Here is a 20,337-nt window from a genome sequence, read left to right as displayed (position 1 = left end):
AGCGAGAGAGAATGAGAGAGATAAATAAAAAAGCAGTGAAATGCAAGCTGGAGCTATTGCAGAGAATGGAAACCTAAAAGAGAATGTAAGAAAGGGTCCAGCAGATTAAGCAATATCTATGGAAAACAAGAAAAACCTAGTTAATATTACAGATAATCTTACATCATCACTGGTTAGTTCTGATACAGAGAATTTGAACTTTAACTTCTTTTTTCACTTTTCCATTTCAGATGATGGGTCTTTGACCTGAAACATTCATTCTATTTCCCTTTCCACAGATGTTGCCTGACTTGCTGAGTGTAGTCAGCATTTTGTTTTTATTTCAATTACTCACCAGATCAAGCAACATCTATGGATGCAGAAACAGAATTAGTGTTTCAGGTCAATCACCTTTGCAGAGTCAACTAGGTCAGAATGTTTATAGATATGAAAGGACAGAGCAAGAAAAGACACCAGTTAAAAGGGAAAGCAGATACCGAAGGATGTTAGCAGATCAATTGAGCCTTTATCTCAACCATTCTACCTTTATTTCCTCCTATCTTTTCAATGCTATCACAGCCAGTCTCCTTTCTTGCACCCATTCCTAAACTTGAGCTTATGTTAAATCCTGTTCAATGATCACTGAATCATAGAAACATACAAGACAGAAATAGGCCCTTTCAGCCCTTGGATCTATCCTATCTATGCCTTACATAACTTTGTAGACCTCCATACGGTCACCCCTCAGCCTGCTACATTCCAGTGAGAATGAATCCAGCCAATCCAGTCTCTTCTCATAAATACAGCCTTCCATTCTAGTGAATCTGTTCTGCACTCTCTATATTGCTACTACACCATTCCTGTAGTGTGGCAACCTGAACTGTACACAATACTCTAAGTGTGGTCTAACCAACATTTTGTATAATTTATTGGGTCCTTGACCTTCTTGGGCCCCTGTACAATATTGCATTACTTTAAAATTTGGTGTTTTAAAAACCCTTTGAGTTTCACCACTTTCCTTAACCTTTTATACAATAATCCTCCAAGTTCCCTGCATGGGGATTTAAACTGGTGCTTTCAGAGGTAATCATTTCAACATTAGCTGTTGTGGTTTCAGCTGCAAGACCAAAGCCTCTGAAATTATTTCCCTAAGAGAGCTCTCATCTCTCTTTGCTCTCAGAAATTCTTTAAAACCTACATCTGACAAAGTTCTGAAACACTTGTTGTCCCAAAGTTGTGCTAGTGGGTTAATTGGCTATTGTAAATTAATACCGCAAGGAGAATCAGAGGAAGTTGATGGGCATGTGAGAGTGAGAGAACGGTATAGGAAATAAGTGGGTAAAATGGAATTGAAGGCATTGCTCTGAGAGTCAGCAGACTTCCCTTGGTTCTAGACACCACAGCCAAGGCAAACATCATCTCAACATCTACACTGTCAAGCGCCATGAGAACTTTGCACGTTTCAATGACATCACCTCTCATTCTTCAAAATTTAAGAGATTATAGGTTTGGTCTGCATAATCTCTCCTCATTGGTACATTGGATGGGGGAATTATACAATCAGATGAACCTTCACGGCATCTCCTCTAGCCCAAGCAGATCCTTCACAAGATAGACAGCAGATTGGTACTCTATTTCAAATGCAGTCTCACCAGAGTCCAATAAAATTGCAGTAGGGTATCTTTGTCCTTGGATAACAATTGTCCTCTTTCAATAAATAGTCACATAGCATTTGTCATATTAATGCTTGTTGTACCAGCACATGATCTTTCTGTGACTCATACAAAAGGACACCCCAAGTCCTTCTGCACACCATTAACTTTCAATTTGTCACTATCTACCACATACTTTGCTTTCCTATTTTTTCTACCATAGTGGACAACTTTACATTTTTCCACATAATATTCCTTCTGTTAAATCCTCTCCCTCTCACATACCCCTGAAGTCTCTCTGCATCTTTCTCACAACTCACACTGTCACCTAGCCTAGTTTGATCAGCAAACTTGGATATATTACACTCTGTCCCCTCATCCAACTGATAGATATAGATTGTGAACTGCTGGGGCCCCATCACTACCCAACCCAAAAAGTACTCTTAACCCCAATCTCTGTTTTCTGTCTGTTAACCAATTTTCAATCCACACTCAATCTCATTCTCTCTGTGTTTCTTCAATAACCTCGTGTGGTGCTTTATCGAAGAAATTCTGAAAGTCCAAGCACATCACATGCACTGGCCCTCTTATCTATTCCACCAGATATAACCTCTAAAAATCCTAACAGATTGTCAGACTTGATTTTCCTTTCACACTGACTGTGTCCACTCCTGTTATTATTTTTCCAAGTGGACTATTACTATTTCATTAATATTAGATCCCATATTTTCTCTGATGTTGATGTCAAGCTCATAGCTCTGTAGGCCCCATTCTCTCTCCTCCCCTTTTATTTAAAATAATGGGGCTACATCTTCCAGTCAATGGGGAATGTTCCAGAAACTATTGAATTCTGGATGACAAGAACCAGAGGATCCACCATTTTCAAAGTCACCTCCTTCAAAAGCGTGGGATTCGAGTCATCAGGTCTTGGGGATTTATCAGCTTTCAGTCCATAATTTCTCCAAAACTTTTGTTCAAAGTTTACTTGAGACCTGCTATCCTTCAGAATTTCCATTTTTTTTTCCACACTCCTTATGTGAAGGACAAAATATTTGTTTAATTTCTTGACAATTTTCTTATCCCCCAATATAATTTCTCTTGTTTTTGACTGTATAAGACCCACATTAGCTTTTGCTAATCTTTTCCTTTCTCCATACCTCCAGGAATGTTTATATAGTTTCTTTTTATGCTTCTTGCCAGATTATTCTCATAATTTACTCTTCTTTCCCATATCAATTTATGGTTCTTCCTTCACGAATTCTGAATTCATTCCACTGCTCTGGTTTAATGGTCCTTTTTGGCAACTTTTCCTTTGATCTAATACTATCAACTACTCAAGAACAGAAGCTTCAGAATAACTATCCTTGTTGCTAATGCTGGAGTCTTCTTTTTTCTGGTTGCAGATAAAGATGACACTGAGTGTGAATGTAATATTCTGCAATAAAGCTTGCCATTTCCCATTACCACAACATTACCAAGGGATGCTCTCCTTAAGAAACTAAGATAAAATAATTGCTGCTAATTTAATCAAGATTAACCGAAGCATTGACATGATAAAACATCCACTTCCTACATTTTCTTCTCCATTAAAGTATAATTTTTGATAAGTTAAACAAGCTCATTCTTTCAGTGTCCAAAACATACAGTTTGATGCATAATATGAATAATGGTGGATCGAAAATGGATACTTATAAAACAATGTATACTGAACAACGTATTGTGATGGTGCGGCACACTAGGGCTCAAAAATCTTCATCTAGTTCCTCCAAGACTGTCCAACATTTAACTGATGAGTGCTCACTCCTTGAAGTTAGCCAGCATACTTCAATAAACATCAGTTTATTTCATTGCAGCTTCTCAATGGCATACACAATGGCTTGAATTTTGTAGTCAGTGATGAACTTGTTGCAATTACACTCGCCCATAATCTTTCTCATGATTTTCACATAGTGACTTGTGACAGACAGCAAAGACACTGCAGTATCCTCAAAAGGCATCTGGGACTCCTGTGAACAGTGAAAGCAACTATGCATCTTCATCAACAGATTAAAGTGGCAATTTTAATTCTTAATTTTACAGTGATTAAGAACTAACATTGCCTTAAAAGTTCCCTTACAGTTGAAAGGGCAAGCCTGATTTCTCCCAGCATATTTAGTGCAACTGAATGTTGGTGCAGGATCAAATGGCCTTAAGTCTCACTCTTAGCCCTATTTCTTATGTTCTCTTATTCAACACCATGTCTTTTAAGCCAGGCAATGTACTGAAAGGGAAAAGCAAGACTGCAGTTTCTTGATTTCCATGCACTATTACAGCGCCAGCAACCCGGGTTCAGTTCCGTCGCTGTCTGTAAGGAGTTTAAACATTCTCCCAGTGTTTGCGTGGGTTTCCGCCAGGTGCTCTGTTTTCCTCCCACATTCCAAAGACGTACAAGTTAGGAGCTGTGCGCATGCTATGTTGGTGCCAGAAGAGTGGCGACACTTGCAGGCTGCCCCCAGCACATTCTCAGTAATGCAAAAAGACGCATTTCACTGTATGCTTCAATGTACATGTGACTAATAAATACCTTTCATCTTTAAATGACACTATAAATCACATCATTATTCCTACCTCAAACTCCAGTCCTTTATGTAATTCATTGCTATCATAAAAGTTAAAACTAGATCACTTTACACATTACAGCTCTTCAGTTATTGAAGAGACCAGGTTCCTAAATAACCCTTTGTTATGCAAATTTCACATGGCAGAAGCTATGCAAACCTTCAATTTTCACAGGGGATTATAAAAGAAGCCAGAAGCTAGTCAATCTCCTCCCTGAATGGATGCAGTGAGTCAAAAGCAAACCACGCTTGTTTTGACAAACTGAAAACACATAAGCCAAAGCATACAAGTAATTCACTGAATGGCTTTTATTGCCAGATGAAACAGTAGAGATGCTCAAGAGTTCTCTTCCCGTTTTAAATTCTGCCCCTCCTCACACCCCACGACACAATGAAAAAGACAAAGGTCACTTCTTTTCCTGGACCTTGGTTTGAAACTTTCCAAATGCATTCCCTATACTGCAATGTAGCAAATAAACCCCTTGGTGAGCAACAGATCAAATAACAAACCTTTGCCAAAACAAAGGGTTTTAAGTAAATGTTCACTAACTAGGGAGGGGATATACTTTCTCTTATTACCCCATGATCTACCACAATGGAGAAACTAACAATGAATTGATATTTTCACTTGCATTTTGATGCAGAAACATGGTTAAAAATGTACTCAAATTTCATCTCAAGGTAAAGGCAGGGATCATCCTACAAGTTAAAGGAGATTTGGCACGTCATCGAAGACTCTGACAAACTTCTACAAATCTTCTGTGAAAGCATTCTGACTGGTTGTATCACAGCCTGGTATGGAAACTCCAATGCACTGGAACACAAGAGGCTACAGAGAGTGGTGGAGTCAGTCAGTTCCATCAGGGGTACAGCTCTCCCCACCATCGAAGACATGGACAAGAGGCAATGTCTCAGGAAGGTGGCATCTATCAGTAGGGACCCCACCATCTGGGCTATGCCCTCTTCTCAATGATGCCATCAGGCAGGAGGTAGAGGCGCCCAAGACCCACACCTCAAGGTTCAACAACAGCTTCTTCCTCAATGTCATAAGGTCCTTGAACTGACTTGAAAAACCTTAACATTACCTCAGACTACATCTATTTTCCTCCTCTCTCTCAATCTTGCCCTAGTGTTGAGATGTTTATTTTGCACGTGTCAGTTATGTGTAATTTATGTTTACTTACGTTTCTCATCTTGTAGTGTACTGTGCTGCTGTAAAAAGTTAATTTTCATTGCATTTATACCTATATAATGCCTATGATAACAATAAACTTAAACTTCAACTTACGGACTCTTCTGGCTGCAGTGACAACAATTTTAACTTTTTTTGCCCTCATTTAAGACCCATTCACTGTAATGTAATAGTAGTGGCCGCTGAAAGTGAATGTTTAATTTAGTTTTGCTGAACAAATTAATAACTGAAATAGTGAAAACAATTACAATGTCTACAATTTAATGCAGGTCTTTAATTTTGAAGTTAACATTGATTTTTCCTTCCCAATAATGTCACAACAATAGCGATTTAATGGTTTAATTAACCTTTTGTCTTTTAGCTAAAAGAAAGAATGAAGACTCGTGTTGCCAATAAGGATCCAACACAAATTAAATTGCCAACATCATCTTTACTGCTAGTGGGTATGAACGCACAATACTAACATTAATCTCGATTCAGCACAAAATGGTACTATGTAGGAGAAGATCACATGGATGTATGTGGGGGATCAAATGCCATATCAGTAGAGTAAGAAGTTCTTTAACAAGGTTAGTGTAAGATTTGTTGTTGAGATTTGCTGTTGTCAGCTGGAGCTACTGTATGCTCACTAATCACATCATCAAGATGTGAAAAAGAAATTCACCAAAATTGCCTTTTCCACTAAGTAATTTAAAGTGAAAATATTCTTGAAAGATTAATCTCAGGAAACTTTAGAAAAGCTAAAGGCTTGTGGCTTTACTGTCTGTAGCAACAGAGTTCACTATAGGTCAAAATGGCCCTTCTAGAGCAGTATTGCAATCTAGTTGATTAATTTAACAGACATAATAGATATTTAAGGTTTACACATCACAGTACCAAGTCACATCACATTATGCATCAAACTGATAAGAACAATTATTTCATACCTGATGATGGCAAACATGGAATTGAAGTTCTTGCACTCTCTGCAGTGCAAGGCAATTTTAATGAAGTGTTTCATTATCTTCATCCTTTTCCACTGGACAGATTCCTTCAAAATCTCAGTAGCAACCCAGAAGGTTTCCTGATTGATAACATCCTCAAACTGCTTGAGATGTACATTTCCCGTTTTTGACTCCCTTTTAAATAGGTCATCAATATACTCAGTGGGCTCAATGTTCCGGAACAACTCAAAGTCTCGCATTGACAGCTGAGTAGCTACTTCAATAGTGCTAAGTTGCAGCAGAGAGATTTGACTTTCCCTCAATAATTCCTGGGCATCTTCATCTGAGCAAAGAGTCTCTGTTTCCATATTATTTTTCAGATAGTACCTAAGTGGAATAAACAGATGTTAAATGCAGGACTGTCGTATTAAGGCTGCAGTACAAAATTATTCATAATTGATATCCAAATTGAGTCTGTTTCCATATTTGCTTATCACCTTCTTTCCTCCTAACCTCCAAATTCAATGCTGGCATTAACTTAAGGTTGTAAAGTTCTACAGGAAAATAACATCAAATACCTTGAAATGGCCAGTGAGAAAAATGGTTTTTTTTTTGTCCTTTCAATTCATAATTTCTAGCAAAATTGAATGCCAAAAGAATATCAAAATGCTTGGAAAAAAAATCAGTCTTGTTGAAGTTGCATGTATTCATCTTTCAATATCTAGCATAAAAATAACTAGAATTTTTGTTTCCAGTGAAAAAATGCCTTCTCACCTGCCGTTCAATTGGATCCTGTCAGCAAGTTTAGACAACTGATCAGGAAGTCTTCTTTGTTTGATTACACCTTCAGAGCTTATAGAAACTTCACAGAGAGAGTATGTTTCAGAGGGTGCAGTCAGGCCAAATTCATGCACAGCATGGACGACGACTTCTTTTGCTGTAGTATCTTTGCTTATGATGATGTAGCAACTTTGTTGATCAGCCTTAAAAACTCGGATGACTTGATCTGGTACATCTGTTTTAAAATATTAAAAATTGCAAACGTATACAAAGCAATACTTACAATTTATTTTGCCTACCTCTTAAGTCAAATGACACACGAAAATGTTAGGAGATTCTGTCAATTCTGGCAAGACATTCTTGGTTACATAGCATTACTGCTTTATCAAACAAGCACCTGAATTGTTGGTAAAAAGTTACTTTTTTTTTAACAATGTTATTTCTACTGGAATGGGATAAGGCGATCCAAATTGTGTTCCGAATTTAGCACTGGCAACTCACCCATGGCTCCCAAATAAGTAGGTAATATTGGAAAACTACCATAAATTGTCTGATCTAGTAAACTTTAAAATATTTTTTTACTATTTCAATGGCCATTGGTGATTCTCTGAATAATCCAGTGATTTGATTTTTAATCAGTACCGAATACAGAGTAATCAGATTTCATCTGTTGGTGGCATGGACATCTCTTAGGAGAGAAATGTTGTTCAGCATTCCTACTCTAGACAAATAATTAACAATTGCAACTAGAAACGTGCACCGACAAGAGTCAAGCTTGACTATGCTGAACAATGCAGTGAAATAGCCAGATTATAGCAATTGATTATACAAGTACATTAACCAAAGCCATTTGGACAAGGTAATAGTAAGCTATGGCCAAGAGACGGCAAAGCAGCAAATTCTGTACAGACAGGAGAGCAGCATTAAGGGGAAAAGGTGAAGGTGGATTGAAAGAGAGAGTTAAAAAAAAATCACCAGATTGAAAAATAAATTGTCTGTTTACCAAAACAGATTTATAATAGTGCTGCTACCTGTATATGCCAAAATTAGTTTCTCTGTATGCAGAAAACAAGAGTGAAGCTTATCTGATGGCTTAATAAATAAATGTTGCCATTCTGGTTTGATTTCCTATTTAGCTGATCTCAGTCATGCATCTGTTTAGGACATTATGATGATTTGCTGTGTCCTCTGCTAAGAAAGTTGGACATTAGTTGAAGGCAGGATTGGATTAAGCTCATACTTAACATACTTTAGCCTGGAGATAACCATATTTTAAGTCTGGGGATCACCAGATGTGGCCTCAGTAATGTACCACTATTTCCCTACTTTTATACTCGAAAGCTAGCACACAGGTGTTAATGGAAGGTCAGCTTTTCTTTCAGGCTGGCCTCCCATTAGCACCTGTAGGCTAGATTTGTGTTTCATGTATGAAAACCCCAAATACCATTGTTCTACAGCCTCCTGCAGCTTTTCTCTTTGTGTAATAATCTGTTTTATCATTCCCCCTTAGAAAGAAAACACATTTTCCCCACAAACTTTTGCCTCCTCACTTAACCTTTCAATCTCTCTCTGAAGTAAAAACAGAAAATGCTGGAACAATCAGCAAGTCAGGCAGCACCCATGAAATAATCAGCATTCCAGGTTGGGTTGCAAGGTGGGTAGTAGAGGGTCAGGGGATTTCATTAGGAGTCTGAGGAGATTTGCTATGTCACCAGAGATCCTTGCAAATTTCTACAGATGTATGGTGGAGAGCATTCTGACTGGTTGCATTTACCGCCTGGTATGGAGGCTCTAATGTGCAGGATCAAAAGAGGCCGCAGAGGGTTATAGACTCAGCCAGCTCTATCACGGGGCACAACTCTCTCTGTGATCGAGGACATCTTCAAGAGGCTGTGCCTCAAGAAGGCGGCATCCGTCGTTAAAGATCCTCACCACCCGGGATAAGCCCGCTTCATGTTACTACCATTGGGGAGGTGGTACAGGAGCCTGAAGACCCATACTCAACATTTCAGGAACACCTTCTTCCCCTCCGCCATCAGATTTCTGACTGGTCTGTGAAACCATGAACACTACCTCGTTATTCCTCTTTTGCACTCTTTATTTTTGTAACTTATAGTAATTTTTATGCCTTTGTCTTGCATCGTACTGCTGCCACAAAACAACAAATTTCACAACATACATTAGTGATAATAAACATGATCCTGATATCCACGTGGGGCTTAGATTGCCATAGTGGTAAACAGCTGATGAAGCTACCTGGTTGGTAGAATAATGAGGGCACTTACGGAAAAAGAAAACAAATAAAAGGTACAGGCTTAAACTCTCTAGTCTGGCTCCCTTGGGGTCACAGAAAATCTGGACTACAGAAATTGCCCCCAACCACCTTCCTCTGAGCAGGAGAACAATTCTTTTTAAGTATAGACATTCCCCGGGTCACACAAGGGTTCCATGAACTGTCAGTATCTGATGTTTCTGTAAGTCAGAAACTACCAAAACGGTGTTGGCTGAGATTGCAAAAGTAGCACTGGTAGGTCAATTGGCTACAAATTAGAACAGAATTTAGAATTTAGTTAGCTTTTCGTTAGGATTAGTTAATTAGTACAGATCTGTACTACATATTCAAAACATGCCAGACCACAGGAGTTGTTGGACCACAGAATGCTGGACCAGAGTGTTTCAATCTGCACTTTTTCTTTTTTAAAGGTTTCAAGCAACTGCAGTTTTTTTTATTTTCAATACATCTCTGTTAACCATTAATATTCTCCTTACACATCGTCTTCCTAACCACTTTTTCTTTTAAATGATCCTCAAATTTGGCTACATTGCATTTGCATCATTCCCCATCCCTCAAAATCATTCCTTCTCACTGGGGTATATTTTTGCTGGGAGTCATGAATTGTCTCCTTAAACGTCTGCCACTGCTTGTCTATTGATTTAGCTGTCAACATTACCAGTCCTGTTTAGCCAATTCTCCCTTCATTCCTTTGTAATTCCCTCTGTTCATACAGTTGTTTCAGACCCAAGTTTTTCCCTCTCAAGCTGAATGCTGAATTTTATCATTCTACCATTTCCCAGAGAATCTTCTTCTCTAAGAACATTTAAAGAGTTGAGTACAAAGATATGAATAAATTCAAAATCCAGCAAAGGAGGACTAAAGAAAGGAGAAAATAAACTGATGGCAAACTGGCGAAAAAGTATAGAAATTGACAGTAAAAGTCACACTTTACCAGATCCAAGATAGCCTGGTACCTGAAGGAGTGGTGTGTGGGTTGTTTAGACATGGTTTCTGCATGTTACATTCATAGAAAACCAAAGTGCTTAGTGCCTTCTCGGTTGCTTCTTCACTTTGATGAGTCACAGTGCAAGGATTCTCACGAGTTGGTAAGGATGTTATTTTTTTCCCTGAGATGCCTTTGAAAATGTCCTTTAAGTTTTTTTTCTCTGCCTTGCTAGAAATCTCTTGCTATGACAGAGCTTTGATTAGAGGACAAGTTTCAGGACACTGGTGTCAATATTGTCTCCTACCAAAATTGACTGAATGCGATCAGAGCCTCAATGTTGGCCTGGAGGAGGACACTGACATTGGTTTGGCTATCCTGCCAACTGATTTGGAAGTTTTGCCCTTTTTCCATTAAATAGCAACTTAAAATCAGGTTTTGAATGCTGACATAGTTTGTGCCTTGCTTAATTCCACACTACTTCAAATTCTCTGTGTGAAAAGGTTTATCTTGCTTCTTGCTCATTTTTTAAAAATTAATTTTGTATCTCTGGCTCGTTGTTTTAAATCCCTCAAAAACTGGAAATAGTGTATTTCCGTTCATGTAGTCATAATTTTAAAATCTTCTATAAACTGAGCTCATCTTGTAGTGCCAGAGTGGATTAATTTTTGCTCCCTGGGTTCTTTGGTGCATCAGCCTTGATGAGTCTGACGAGTGCAATGTGCACTATTTTATACTAGTGTTGTGTTCACTGCACAACAATAGTATAAAAATGGATCTAATATGTGCCAAATTTATACTCCAATCAGGGAGCACATGAGCAAAGTATTTTCACAGCGTGATTTTAGAAAATGTTCTATCCCCAACACCAACCCTTTGCTAAAGCAAAACACCAATTGTAAAAATTGGAGCGAGGGGAGCATGTGGAATCCTTGAACTACTTCAATTTTTGTGCGCAAATTAAAACAATTCCTGTTCCTATTTGACATTTGTTGACTAAAGGCTGGTGGCGGGTGGGGTGGGAGGGGAGGGAAATGAAATAGAAAAGCCATTAGGGACCCAAGAATGGATTTCAGTTAACAATGCACATATATAATTTTTTTTTGAATGGCAGCCACAATGAGAATTTACATTATGAAATATATACAAAACAATTCCCTAGGGAAATAAACAAAAAAACTCTCTTTTAAATTTATATACAAAGTAATTGTATTTTCTTTACAGGGTAGCTTGGCATTACTATGCCATAAACTTCTTGTGGCAAAGTGGTGGCTGATAATTTGGTCCTAGACTTGCAATAATATCGCAGCTGGTCCCCATAGAATTTATGTCAAGGTTTCAGATCATTCTGTCTGATTTTTATGATCTCTTTTGGGAAATTACCAGGCTTCAATTTAGTGCCTCTACACAGCAACTTGACTGAGATTAACAAATCAACAAGTGATAGGGAGGTAAAAGATGCTACGCGGAGAACAGTAACTCCTCTTTCACTTCATTGTACTGTGCATAGGTAATGCAAAGCATTATGCCATCAAGTATATACTTTTTTAAAAAAATCTGTCCCTGCAAAACTAAATAAAAATAACATGACAATTTAACTCTCTGTAACCTCTTAGTCACGTACATGAAGCTGCAACATAAAGGGAACACATCACGCAAAAAAACAAACATGCATTAAAAAAAACAGAAGAACAGATGAATACTCACTATAAAAACCTGCAGCTGAGATAGGTACAATTAAGGGGAACAGACAAAAAGGAAGTTACACAATTTGTAGAATATACAAAACAATTGAAGGAAAAATACATTCTAGAAATAATTACATTTCAATTGTTAAATTATCAAACCATGCAAAACAACATTTATACATTTTGAGCTCAAGCAAAAAACATTGAAATCAACCTAATCAAATTTCAACGGCCGAATAAATGCATCACTGCTGCTAGAGCGCATTTCACTCAAGAAACTTTAAAAATTGCATCATAGATTTTTTTTTAAAAAAGGAAACAAGTATCATTAGAAATTAGATTAATCTATTTTGCTGAGAAGTTATGAATTTTAATTATTAGAAAAATCTATACAAAACCCAAAAGCAAAATTAAATGCCATATGGTAATGGCTGATTATAATTTTTGAAGGGAGAACAAAGGAGACATTACTTAAAAAGTGATAAATTATTGACTTATGACACTTTGCGAGTTCTTGCTTTGAGTTAAACAATATTTTCATTTATGCAGGTAAAGAAACTAATTTGGAATTTCCCTTTCGAACTGGTTTTACAATTTAATATATTTTTTGTTTTATTTGAAAACACTAAAATCCACTTTTAAATGTAAAATTTAGATACCTAAAATTTGAGTCAATATAAAACTGAGAACTACATTCCCACTAACCATTTATATAGTTCTAAACATCAACTATTCAAAAGAATTTCAGCCAATGGATCACCTCATATCTAAAGAAAGCAAAACTATAATTTCAATAATTAATAAAAGGCTTCATAAGTTTCAACTCTTCTAATATCTGCAACTTGTCAAAATGTGAAATAGTTTATTTTAGTTATTCAATTTAATACAGGTTAACTGTTTTTAAAAAATAATAATGCAAAATATTCCAATGTCTTTTGTTTGCTCACTACCCTTACTAAAGTTTAATAATTTTCTTTATGTAAATTGAACTCTACCTAGGATAGAAAAAAACATAACTGCTTTACATTTGGCCAACTAGCATCACAAGAGAAGCCCACATATAATACAAAAAAAATTGAAAATTCAATGCTCATATATTGTTCAACATCTAGGCTACAAAGCAATAGTGATTGCACTTTGAGAATTTGGGAACTGTGAGATGGCCTGTAAGGTGACCAAGCTCTTTCTTCCATCTACTGCGTGTCAAACATTTTGAAGCATGTTTAAAAGCAAAAGATATTTTCATCACATTAAGTTTTGAAAGATACAGAAATTGAAAAAAATGTTTCAGGATTCATTTAAAAAGCAAAATAAAGAAATCTCAACAGATTTTTTTTTACCTGCAGGATTTGCAAAATCAAGCATACTAGTAGCAGGTTGCAACAGGTCAGGGCTGCTAGAAGAAAGGGTTCCAGGGAATGGCATTATAGCAACACTGTGCCTGAACTGCCTTGTTCCAACGATGCTATCATCCTGAGACTGGCTTACTCCAGCATCACTGTGAACCATTAAAGAAAGAATAAAACAACTTGGTGTTTGTAGTAAGCTTCAAATAAGCAATAATAATGTTAACATATTCATAGTTCTTAATGGGATAAAACTCCAGTCTTCATTGTCCTGCTTTCAAACTATTAAAATGTCTATGAAATTCGTAGCACCATTTCTCAATAAATTACATTTCACACTTTTAATGCAAGCACACAAGCAATGAAGAACATTTATTGGTCATAGACTATGCCATATATAGGAGGGTGGAGAAAAGCAGTGTGAGAGTCACCCTGGGCTATTCTTGGGCAACTTCTGGTGACTGATTGCAGATCAACACTGGAGTGGACCAGAGACCAGGTCACTCGTTTGCCCCCTTTCAGCTCCTAGGGAACGATGCACGTTATAGGGAGTCTATGAAAACAGCACAATGATGCTAAATGTTTAAAAAATGAAGGTTGAATGTGTTAAAATGGCACAGCACTAACAGACATTGTTTAGTTGTTATTAAGAACTGTAATTAAGCTGCATGAGAATGAGGTTACAGCTTAATGCAATTGACACACATTTCTTTCACAAGTAAATCCGATACAGAATGATATCCTCAGATCAGGGATCAACATTTGTAATAAAATCTATAGAAATGGGCTAAATAAGGAAAAGGGTGATGCTACTGAAGTCTATATATCAGAAGAGTAATGGATTATCTTTTTCAAAGAAGTATCTTGACAGTTACATGAGTGAATGTCACATGATGTCAGTCAAAATAAAGTACAAAATTATGGCATGACCACCTTCAGCAGTTCTGCTGCTTGACTAAAAAACTCAAAACTTCAACTTAAATCAAAAGAATTTTTTTTTCCCTAAACTGGATAAAAACACAACTTCAGGCAATTGAGCCTTTAAATGATTTGTATGCAAAGCTTTTAATAAATTAAATATCTTACCAAAATAGTCCCCTGTATGGGTTATGCAATCACAGAAAGAAGACAACATTTAATATAATGAGATGAATTACATTACAAAAAGTATACAAAAGACATGGATAAACACCTGAACATTTCCCTTGTTTCACAAATGATTACATAAACCAACAGTAATACAAAGGTCTTGCAATATCAACAGTTAAGGGCAGTACTAATCAGTTTACATAATCAAGAAATGAGAAATAAGAATAAACTTATAAACGATTCAGGTTCATATGATCTTAGAAATAAATTAAATAAAGGAAGAAAAAATGTTTAAGTCTACTCTTGTTTGGAAAAACAACACAAAGATCATTCTGTAGACATTTTTAATATTCAGATTGTAGCACTATCTAAGAAAAAAGGGATCTATCATGCATCATACATAATCACATTGCCTGTCACTTTTGTGCAAGTGAACAAAGACCAAGAGGCTGGTGTAATGTCAGCAATGCAGTATAAAACTGTTACACCATTAGTGTTATAACAGAGTGGAACAGATGCTTTAGTGAAAGCACAAGAAAAATCTCCAATGAGCATCAAACTGTAATGATGGAAGCTTGCAGCCTCTGTTTTATTAAACTGACTAGAAAAATTATCCCAGGTCTATCAAGAGGTGCCTCTTATTTTCTGCTAGAAACCAGCATGGACAGCAAGCATACTATTCATTTGCCCTCTTAGACACAGCTGGTCTAGCAAATTTAAAAGAAAAAAAAGGATTTGATGGAAGTTTTCTTAAAAAAGACCCTTTAGCTTGTTTTTGGTGACTAAAAAGAAAAATAAAGCTCTTAGATTGATTGAACTATTTGCAGGACAATCATGAAAATCCAGATCTTTTGCAAAATGTTATAATGAAACAAATGAATACTTGGTGGCATGGCTGATACAAATAAACACATGTGAATGCCTTAAACTCCTACACATGTAAACTTAAAGCATTTAAATTGTTTTTGCCATCGAAATGTACTTGAAGAATGTGCTTTGCATTCATACCATGATCTCATTCAAAGTACTTGAAATGCAGTGTTCACATTTCAAGAATTTAGTCCTGTCAAATTAGCAGTATTGTAACTGAATGGGTAATCTTTTGTTGCATCTTGAGTACCCAGGAATTTTTTTTCCAGTTTTTAAATTAATTTCTCTAAAGCCCTCAGATAAATAATTCCATCCTGAGGGTAGACACAGGTAGCATTTCATGAAAATGCTTCAAAGAGGGTGAGAGCATAGGATATTGAAATCTACCACCCCATTTTGTTTATTCACCTGATGTTTCCTTTCAGATTAGAAACTTATCCTACAGGGTACTGTAACTTCACAGAACACAACTGCATCAATCTGCTGTAGCACCAAGTAACTTATCTAGAACAATCTAAAAACAAAAATGGCCATTATACAATGAACAACCAATTCAGATTTCTGCCAAAAAAAGTTCATGTTATTGTTATTAAAGAACAGACCAGAAATTGAAATGTGTGAATTTTCAGCCAAAGAAAATATGAAATGTTATTGCTTCAAACAAGATGCAACCAAACAAAGTAGCTTTATCAACATCATAGTGTACAGAAATTGATCCCCATCAGGCGTTAAATGCGCCAGTCATATTAGCATGTTATACTCTGCCTGCCACGTTCATTTACCTGCTTCATCCACCCCCAATGAGTACCAGCCCCTTCCCCCATCCAATACTTCTGATCAGCCTAACCCTTCTAATCTACTGCATGAGGCCTCTAGTCTTTCTGCTCTCACCACTCAAGTTCAAGCTCTGATCTTCCCTCTGGCCTCCAATACTCCCCCGCTATGGAACCTATTCTTGCATCTGGCCACCAGTCACCCCCTGCTCCAGCCTTTCTAATTGTGTTTTGCTCCCAAGTTGAGACTGGTGCTTTAGACCTCCTAAACAATAGCTGCTTTTAATATGGATGGCTATAGCCAGCAAATGGATGTCAAAAAGTTGCTATACCAATCCTGCCATTAAGTCTGGCAATAACATGTAATTCCATGGGCTTCCTGAATCTAAAATTATCGCTTGGAAGCCATCTCCCCTTGGCCTCCAAGTTAATATGCAGCCCAGGATTTCAATCTGCCATTTTTATTAAACTAGTCCCCTCTTGACTTTATTCCACTTTTCAGCATTTCAGAATGCAAGAAATAAGGGTCAGAGTAGGCTATTTCGTCCTGAGTGCCTACTCTATAAGATTATGGCTGATCTTTCATTTTAGTGCTACTTCTACTAACCCCATATTATTCCCTGATTCCCTTCATATCAAAAATCTATTGATCTCTGGCTTGAACATATTTACAATACTTGAGCCTCCACTGCTGTCATGGGTGGTAAATTCTGATACACAGCCATCTAGGTACAGAAATTTCTTCTTATTTGCCCTGGTTGGCCAAACCTTATTTTGAGATAATGAATCCAGGTTGCAAAAACCCCAATCATGTGAAACATCATTTCCACATCCACCTTGTCAAAGCCCTTTAATAATTTTGCATGTTTTAATGAGATTTGTACATTTTTATGCCAAACCATTCTCTTGTACTGCATTTGGCAAGTTCTGGTTGTTTGGTCTCAATTATTGTCACTTTTCAAACTTAAATTTCTTGTGAAATGTTATGAAGTTTTTAAAGGGGAAATTAAGTAAAATATTCTTAAAACTTTACTGCTTAGGATGCTGGCTAACAAAATGTGAATCAAAGTTTCATGTTTTAAATATGATATGCAGGTCTCCAAGGCCTGAAAAGGTGTTGACCTCAACGCTCATCATTTTGAATGACATTCTTAAGTGTTTCAGCCTCCCAGAAAAGCACAGAAACTAGGTTTCAAGCTGAAAGCATGTAAAGATCTTGGTCCAACAGCCATTAGAATATTAAACATATTTAAGTAATGATGCATATATACACTACTTATTCACATCGAAATATACCTTCAATTAAACTTGACAAATATTGCACTTATTCAATGATTTTCTGAAGGTTCACAGGAATATTTGATAGACTAAGTTATTACTTTTAATTTGTTCCATGCAACGATTATATGTGTTGTCCAGAGTGTAAATGGATTGAGCCATACAGATCTCAACATCAGGCTTTGCCAATTCAATCAAACTCAACTACGTCACTGTAATTGGCCCATAGCTTTTGGTGGAAAGGTAGACACAATCAAATAATGTTACTCTATCATCCCACTGGAATTTAGCGCCAACCATTATTTATCTGTATTTAATGGCTCCTTTGCTCCTCTTTCCTGGTTTCCCCACATTATATGCCATCTATGAAGAAAACTGGGTAATCATCATTCAAAAATTCATCCCACTGAAAAAACATTTCACTTACCTGAATGGCTTTGGTGGCAAGATGCTGAAACGTGTCTTGTCAAGTATTTTTCTGATTTTGTTTCGGCCGCCTGACACTGTGTTGGCTTTCATCTTCTTGTTACTTTTTTCTGAAGGGAACATCTGTTCTACATCTCTGTGCAAATCTGGATGTGAGTAACGATTACCCTTTTTTTCTGCAATTTTAGGAATGTGAGGAACTCCATTCTTTTTCTCCTGCATCAACCTATTCAGGAGTTCCTTAAAAACTGGAAAGGAAAAAGCAAAAAATAGTAATAGTAGAATGATATAAAAAAAACCTGTTGGTTAAAAGATAAAAGTGAGCCAGGATATTAAGAACTTTTGATAGGTGTTGGGGAATATTTTACATTGATTGTAAGTGGATAGATCAGGCTTCAGTTTAACATCTTATCCAAATGAAGCATTTTTATTATTGCACTGAAGTGCCAACTTTGATTTTAAGGCTTCAATGCATAACTTTACAAATCTATAGAGAGAATGTTGCCACTGAGCTACAACATTGATTATATTTCAAATAAACTATTTTGTCATCAGAGCCCTTTGGGGCATCCCAAAGACAGTGTTAAATGCAATGGGTATTCAGACTTAAGAAGAAAGAATTAAGTACCAGCAGGAAGATTCCAACTTGATGACTAAAGATCTTACGACTGCGCACTCAATATTTCTTGATGCCACCTTAAATCTAAATGTACTCACCAAATATGTTGGTCTTCACTGTGATGGACAGATGAGTGTTATTTCTCAGAATTTCTTGAGCTTTTGTATATTGGATATTCTCAAAGTTCTGTCCATTTACTTCCATAATCTGAAATAATTTTATCAGTTGTTTTAAAAGTAAGAAGGGGAATCAACACATTTTCTATTGCTACAGGTTTGCATTTTGTTAGCAGTATAGCCACTGTAGTAATCAACCTAATGCCAACCACTAATATCCAGTCAAATATTTCAACTCTGTTTGGATTTTAAATGTTAGCGAGCTATATTCCATTATATCACTCTGTTTTTCTGTTCACTCTCTCCATCTCACTTATTGTGCACTCTTACTCGCACTCCCTCTCTTGCTCTATAATCACCTGGTACTAGATCAACTAGCTTTGCATAGGTGACCAATGCATTAGAGAAAGTAAGTTGTTAAATTTGTTGTGACAAGGTAGGCCAAGAAAAGGTGGAATGTCTCATATAATGTTGGACTAAGTAAGTTTCACAGCAATGCAAAGTAATGTACTGTATCCAAACAGCTTCAGAATTATATGCAAAACATTTGGTTTGGGGCAAAGACAGAAGCAAAAGTTTAATCTCCTGTACAAATTATCTTGGTTTCATATCATTGCTCGGAATTCCAAGAAATAGTCGCAGTTCATGTTTCAACAGAAAGGAATCCAAAAAAACAAGTGCTTCAGCAGCCACTTGGGACTCAGTGTGCAATTTATTTTTAGAGTTGAACAAATGGAAAAGGTAAACACACATTAGCATGCTCAGCCTCAATGAGGGGGAGTATACTTGATCTGTTTGTCCAATATTTTAAATAGTTTCTTACAAAAAGTGTAGATTTCAAGTGGTTTTACAGTTACAGATAGCAGTATGTTCACACACAATGGACTTTACCTGGTCACCTCGTTTAAGTCCAGCCTCAGCAGCTTTACTACCTGGCTCTACAGTTTCCACAAAGATACCGAATCCTCTCTCGCTGCCGCCAAGTAGACTAAAGTACAATGGAGACTCCCTGGAAGGTTTTAGCAAAGTTATCTGCCTCCATTTGGCTTTAGCAGCACAAGCAATGTTCAACAATCTGAGATGTCCTTTCATTTTCTGAAAATTAAAATACCAAACCTTAAAATTCACATCACATATATAAACTTTTTTCTACCAATATTTTACAATGTTCTTGGGAAAACAATTGACATTTGTGAGAAAAGCTTTGGTGCTTGATATTGAGTTTAAATTGATTAATTTTTATAAAAGTATGCCCATAAATACAACAAAGCTTTATGTAAATCAGGTTCACTAACTACAGGAACAAGGCAGAAAAAAAGCATTAAGCTAAAAATGAATGCAGCATGAATTAAATGGGGAAGCTAAATTACTTCAGTTAGCCAATTAGAAATAACCCATTACAGTTTGGAGACAGTCTAAGTTTAATTGATAGCGGGTAACCTTAGAAGTCAGTAATCTCGCTGAGGTTCAGTAAAATGGTAATTTTTAAAAATGATCAAAAATTACTTGAACAGTTTATTTCCGCCACCAAAGCAATGTAAATAACACAATTAAAGTGCCTGTACTTGGAAACAATATTACTGAAGAAATGTGAAATGTTTGCAGGCATAGGAGATGCTTACTTGAAACCATTCCTCAGTCATAATCAGCTTAATTAGTGAGTCCCACTATTTTGCTTACCGCTGTTTCTAACTTATTTTCAAATTCCTCTAAAAAGTTGGTCATGGCAGGATCTCCTTCAAAATCATTGAAATGATTATTCACCCACAAGAGCACAACTCGTGTGACCTG

At 36.7% G+C, this 20,337-nt stretch overlaps 1 protein-coding gene across 5 annotated transcripts in view; it reads right to left on the bottom strand.

The window, feature by feature from the left end:
* The window catches only part of rapgef6 (Rap guanine nucleotide exchange factor (GEF) 6), a 245,849-nt gene that overhangs the window by 39,598 nt on the left and 185,914 nt on the right, over positions 1-20,337 (bottom strand). For all 5 annotated transcript variants that reach the window (XM_052013253.1, XM_052013254.1, XM_052013255.1 and 2 more), the window contains 7 exons: positions 20,227-20,334; positions 19,438-19,641; positions 18,529-18,637; positions 17,813-18,059; positions 13,370-13,527; positions 7,118-7,358; positions 6,347-6,730 (listed from right to left, as the gene is read on the bottom strand). In XM_052013253.1, coding sequence (XP_051869213.1) covers positions 6,347-6,730; positions 7,118-7,358; positions 13,370-13,527; positions 17,813-18,059; positions 18,529-18,637; positions 19,438-19,641; positions 20,227-20,334 — 1,451 coding nt within the window. The remainder of the gene's footprint in view (positions 1-6,346; positions 6,731-7,117; positions 7,359-13,369; positions 13,528-17,812; positions 18,060-18,528; positions 18,638-19,437; positions 19,642-20,226; positions 20,335-20,337) is intronic.

This window comes from Pristis pectinata, chromosome 4 (genome assembly GCF_009764475.1).
Source record: "Pristis pectinata isolate sPriPec2 chromosome 4, sPriPec2.1.pri, whole genome shotgun sequence".
Taxonomy (NCBI): domain Eukaryota; kingdom Metazoa; phylum Chordata; class Chondrichthyes; order Rhinopristiformes; family Pristidae; genus Pristis; species Pristis pectinata.
The sequence above is the reverse complement of the archived record's forward strand: the minus strand, read 5'-3'. Positions and strand labels throughout refer to the sequence as shown.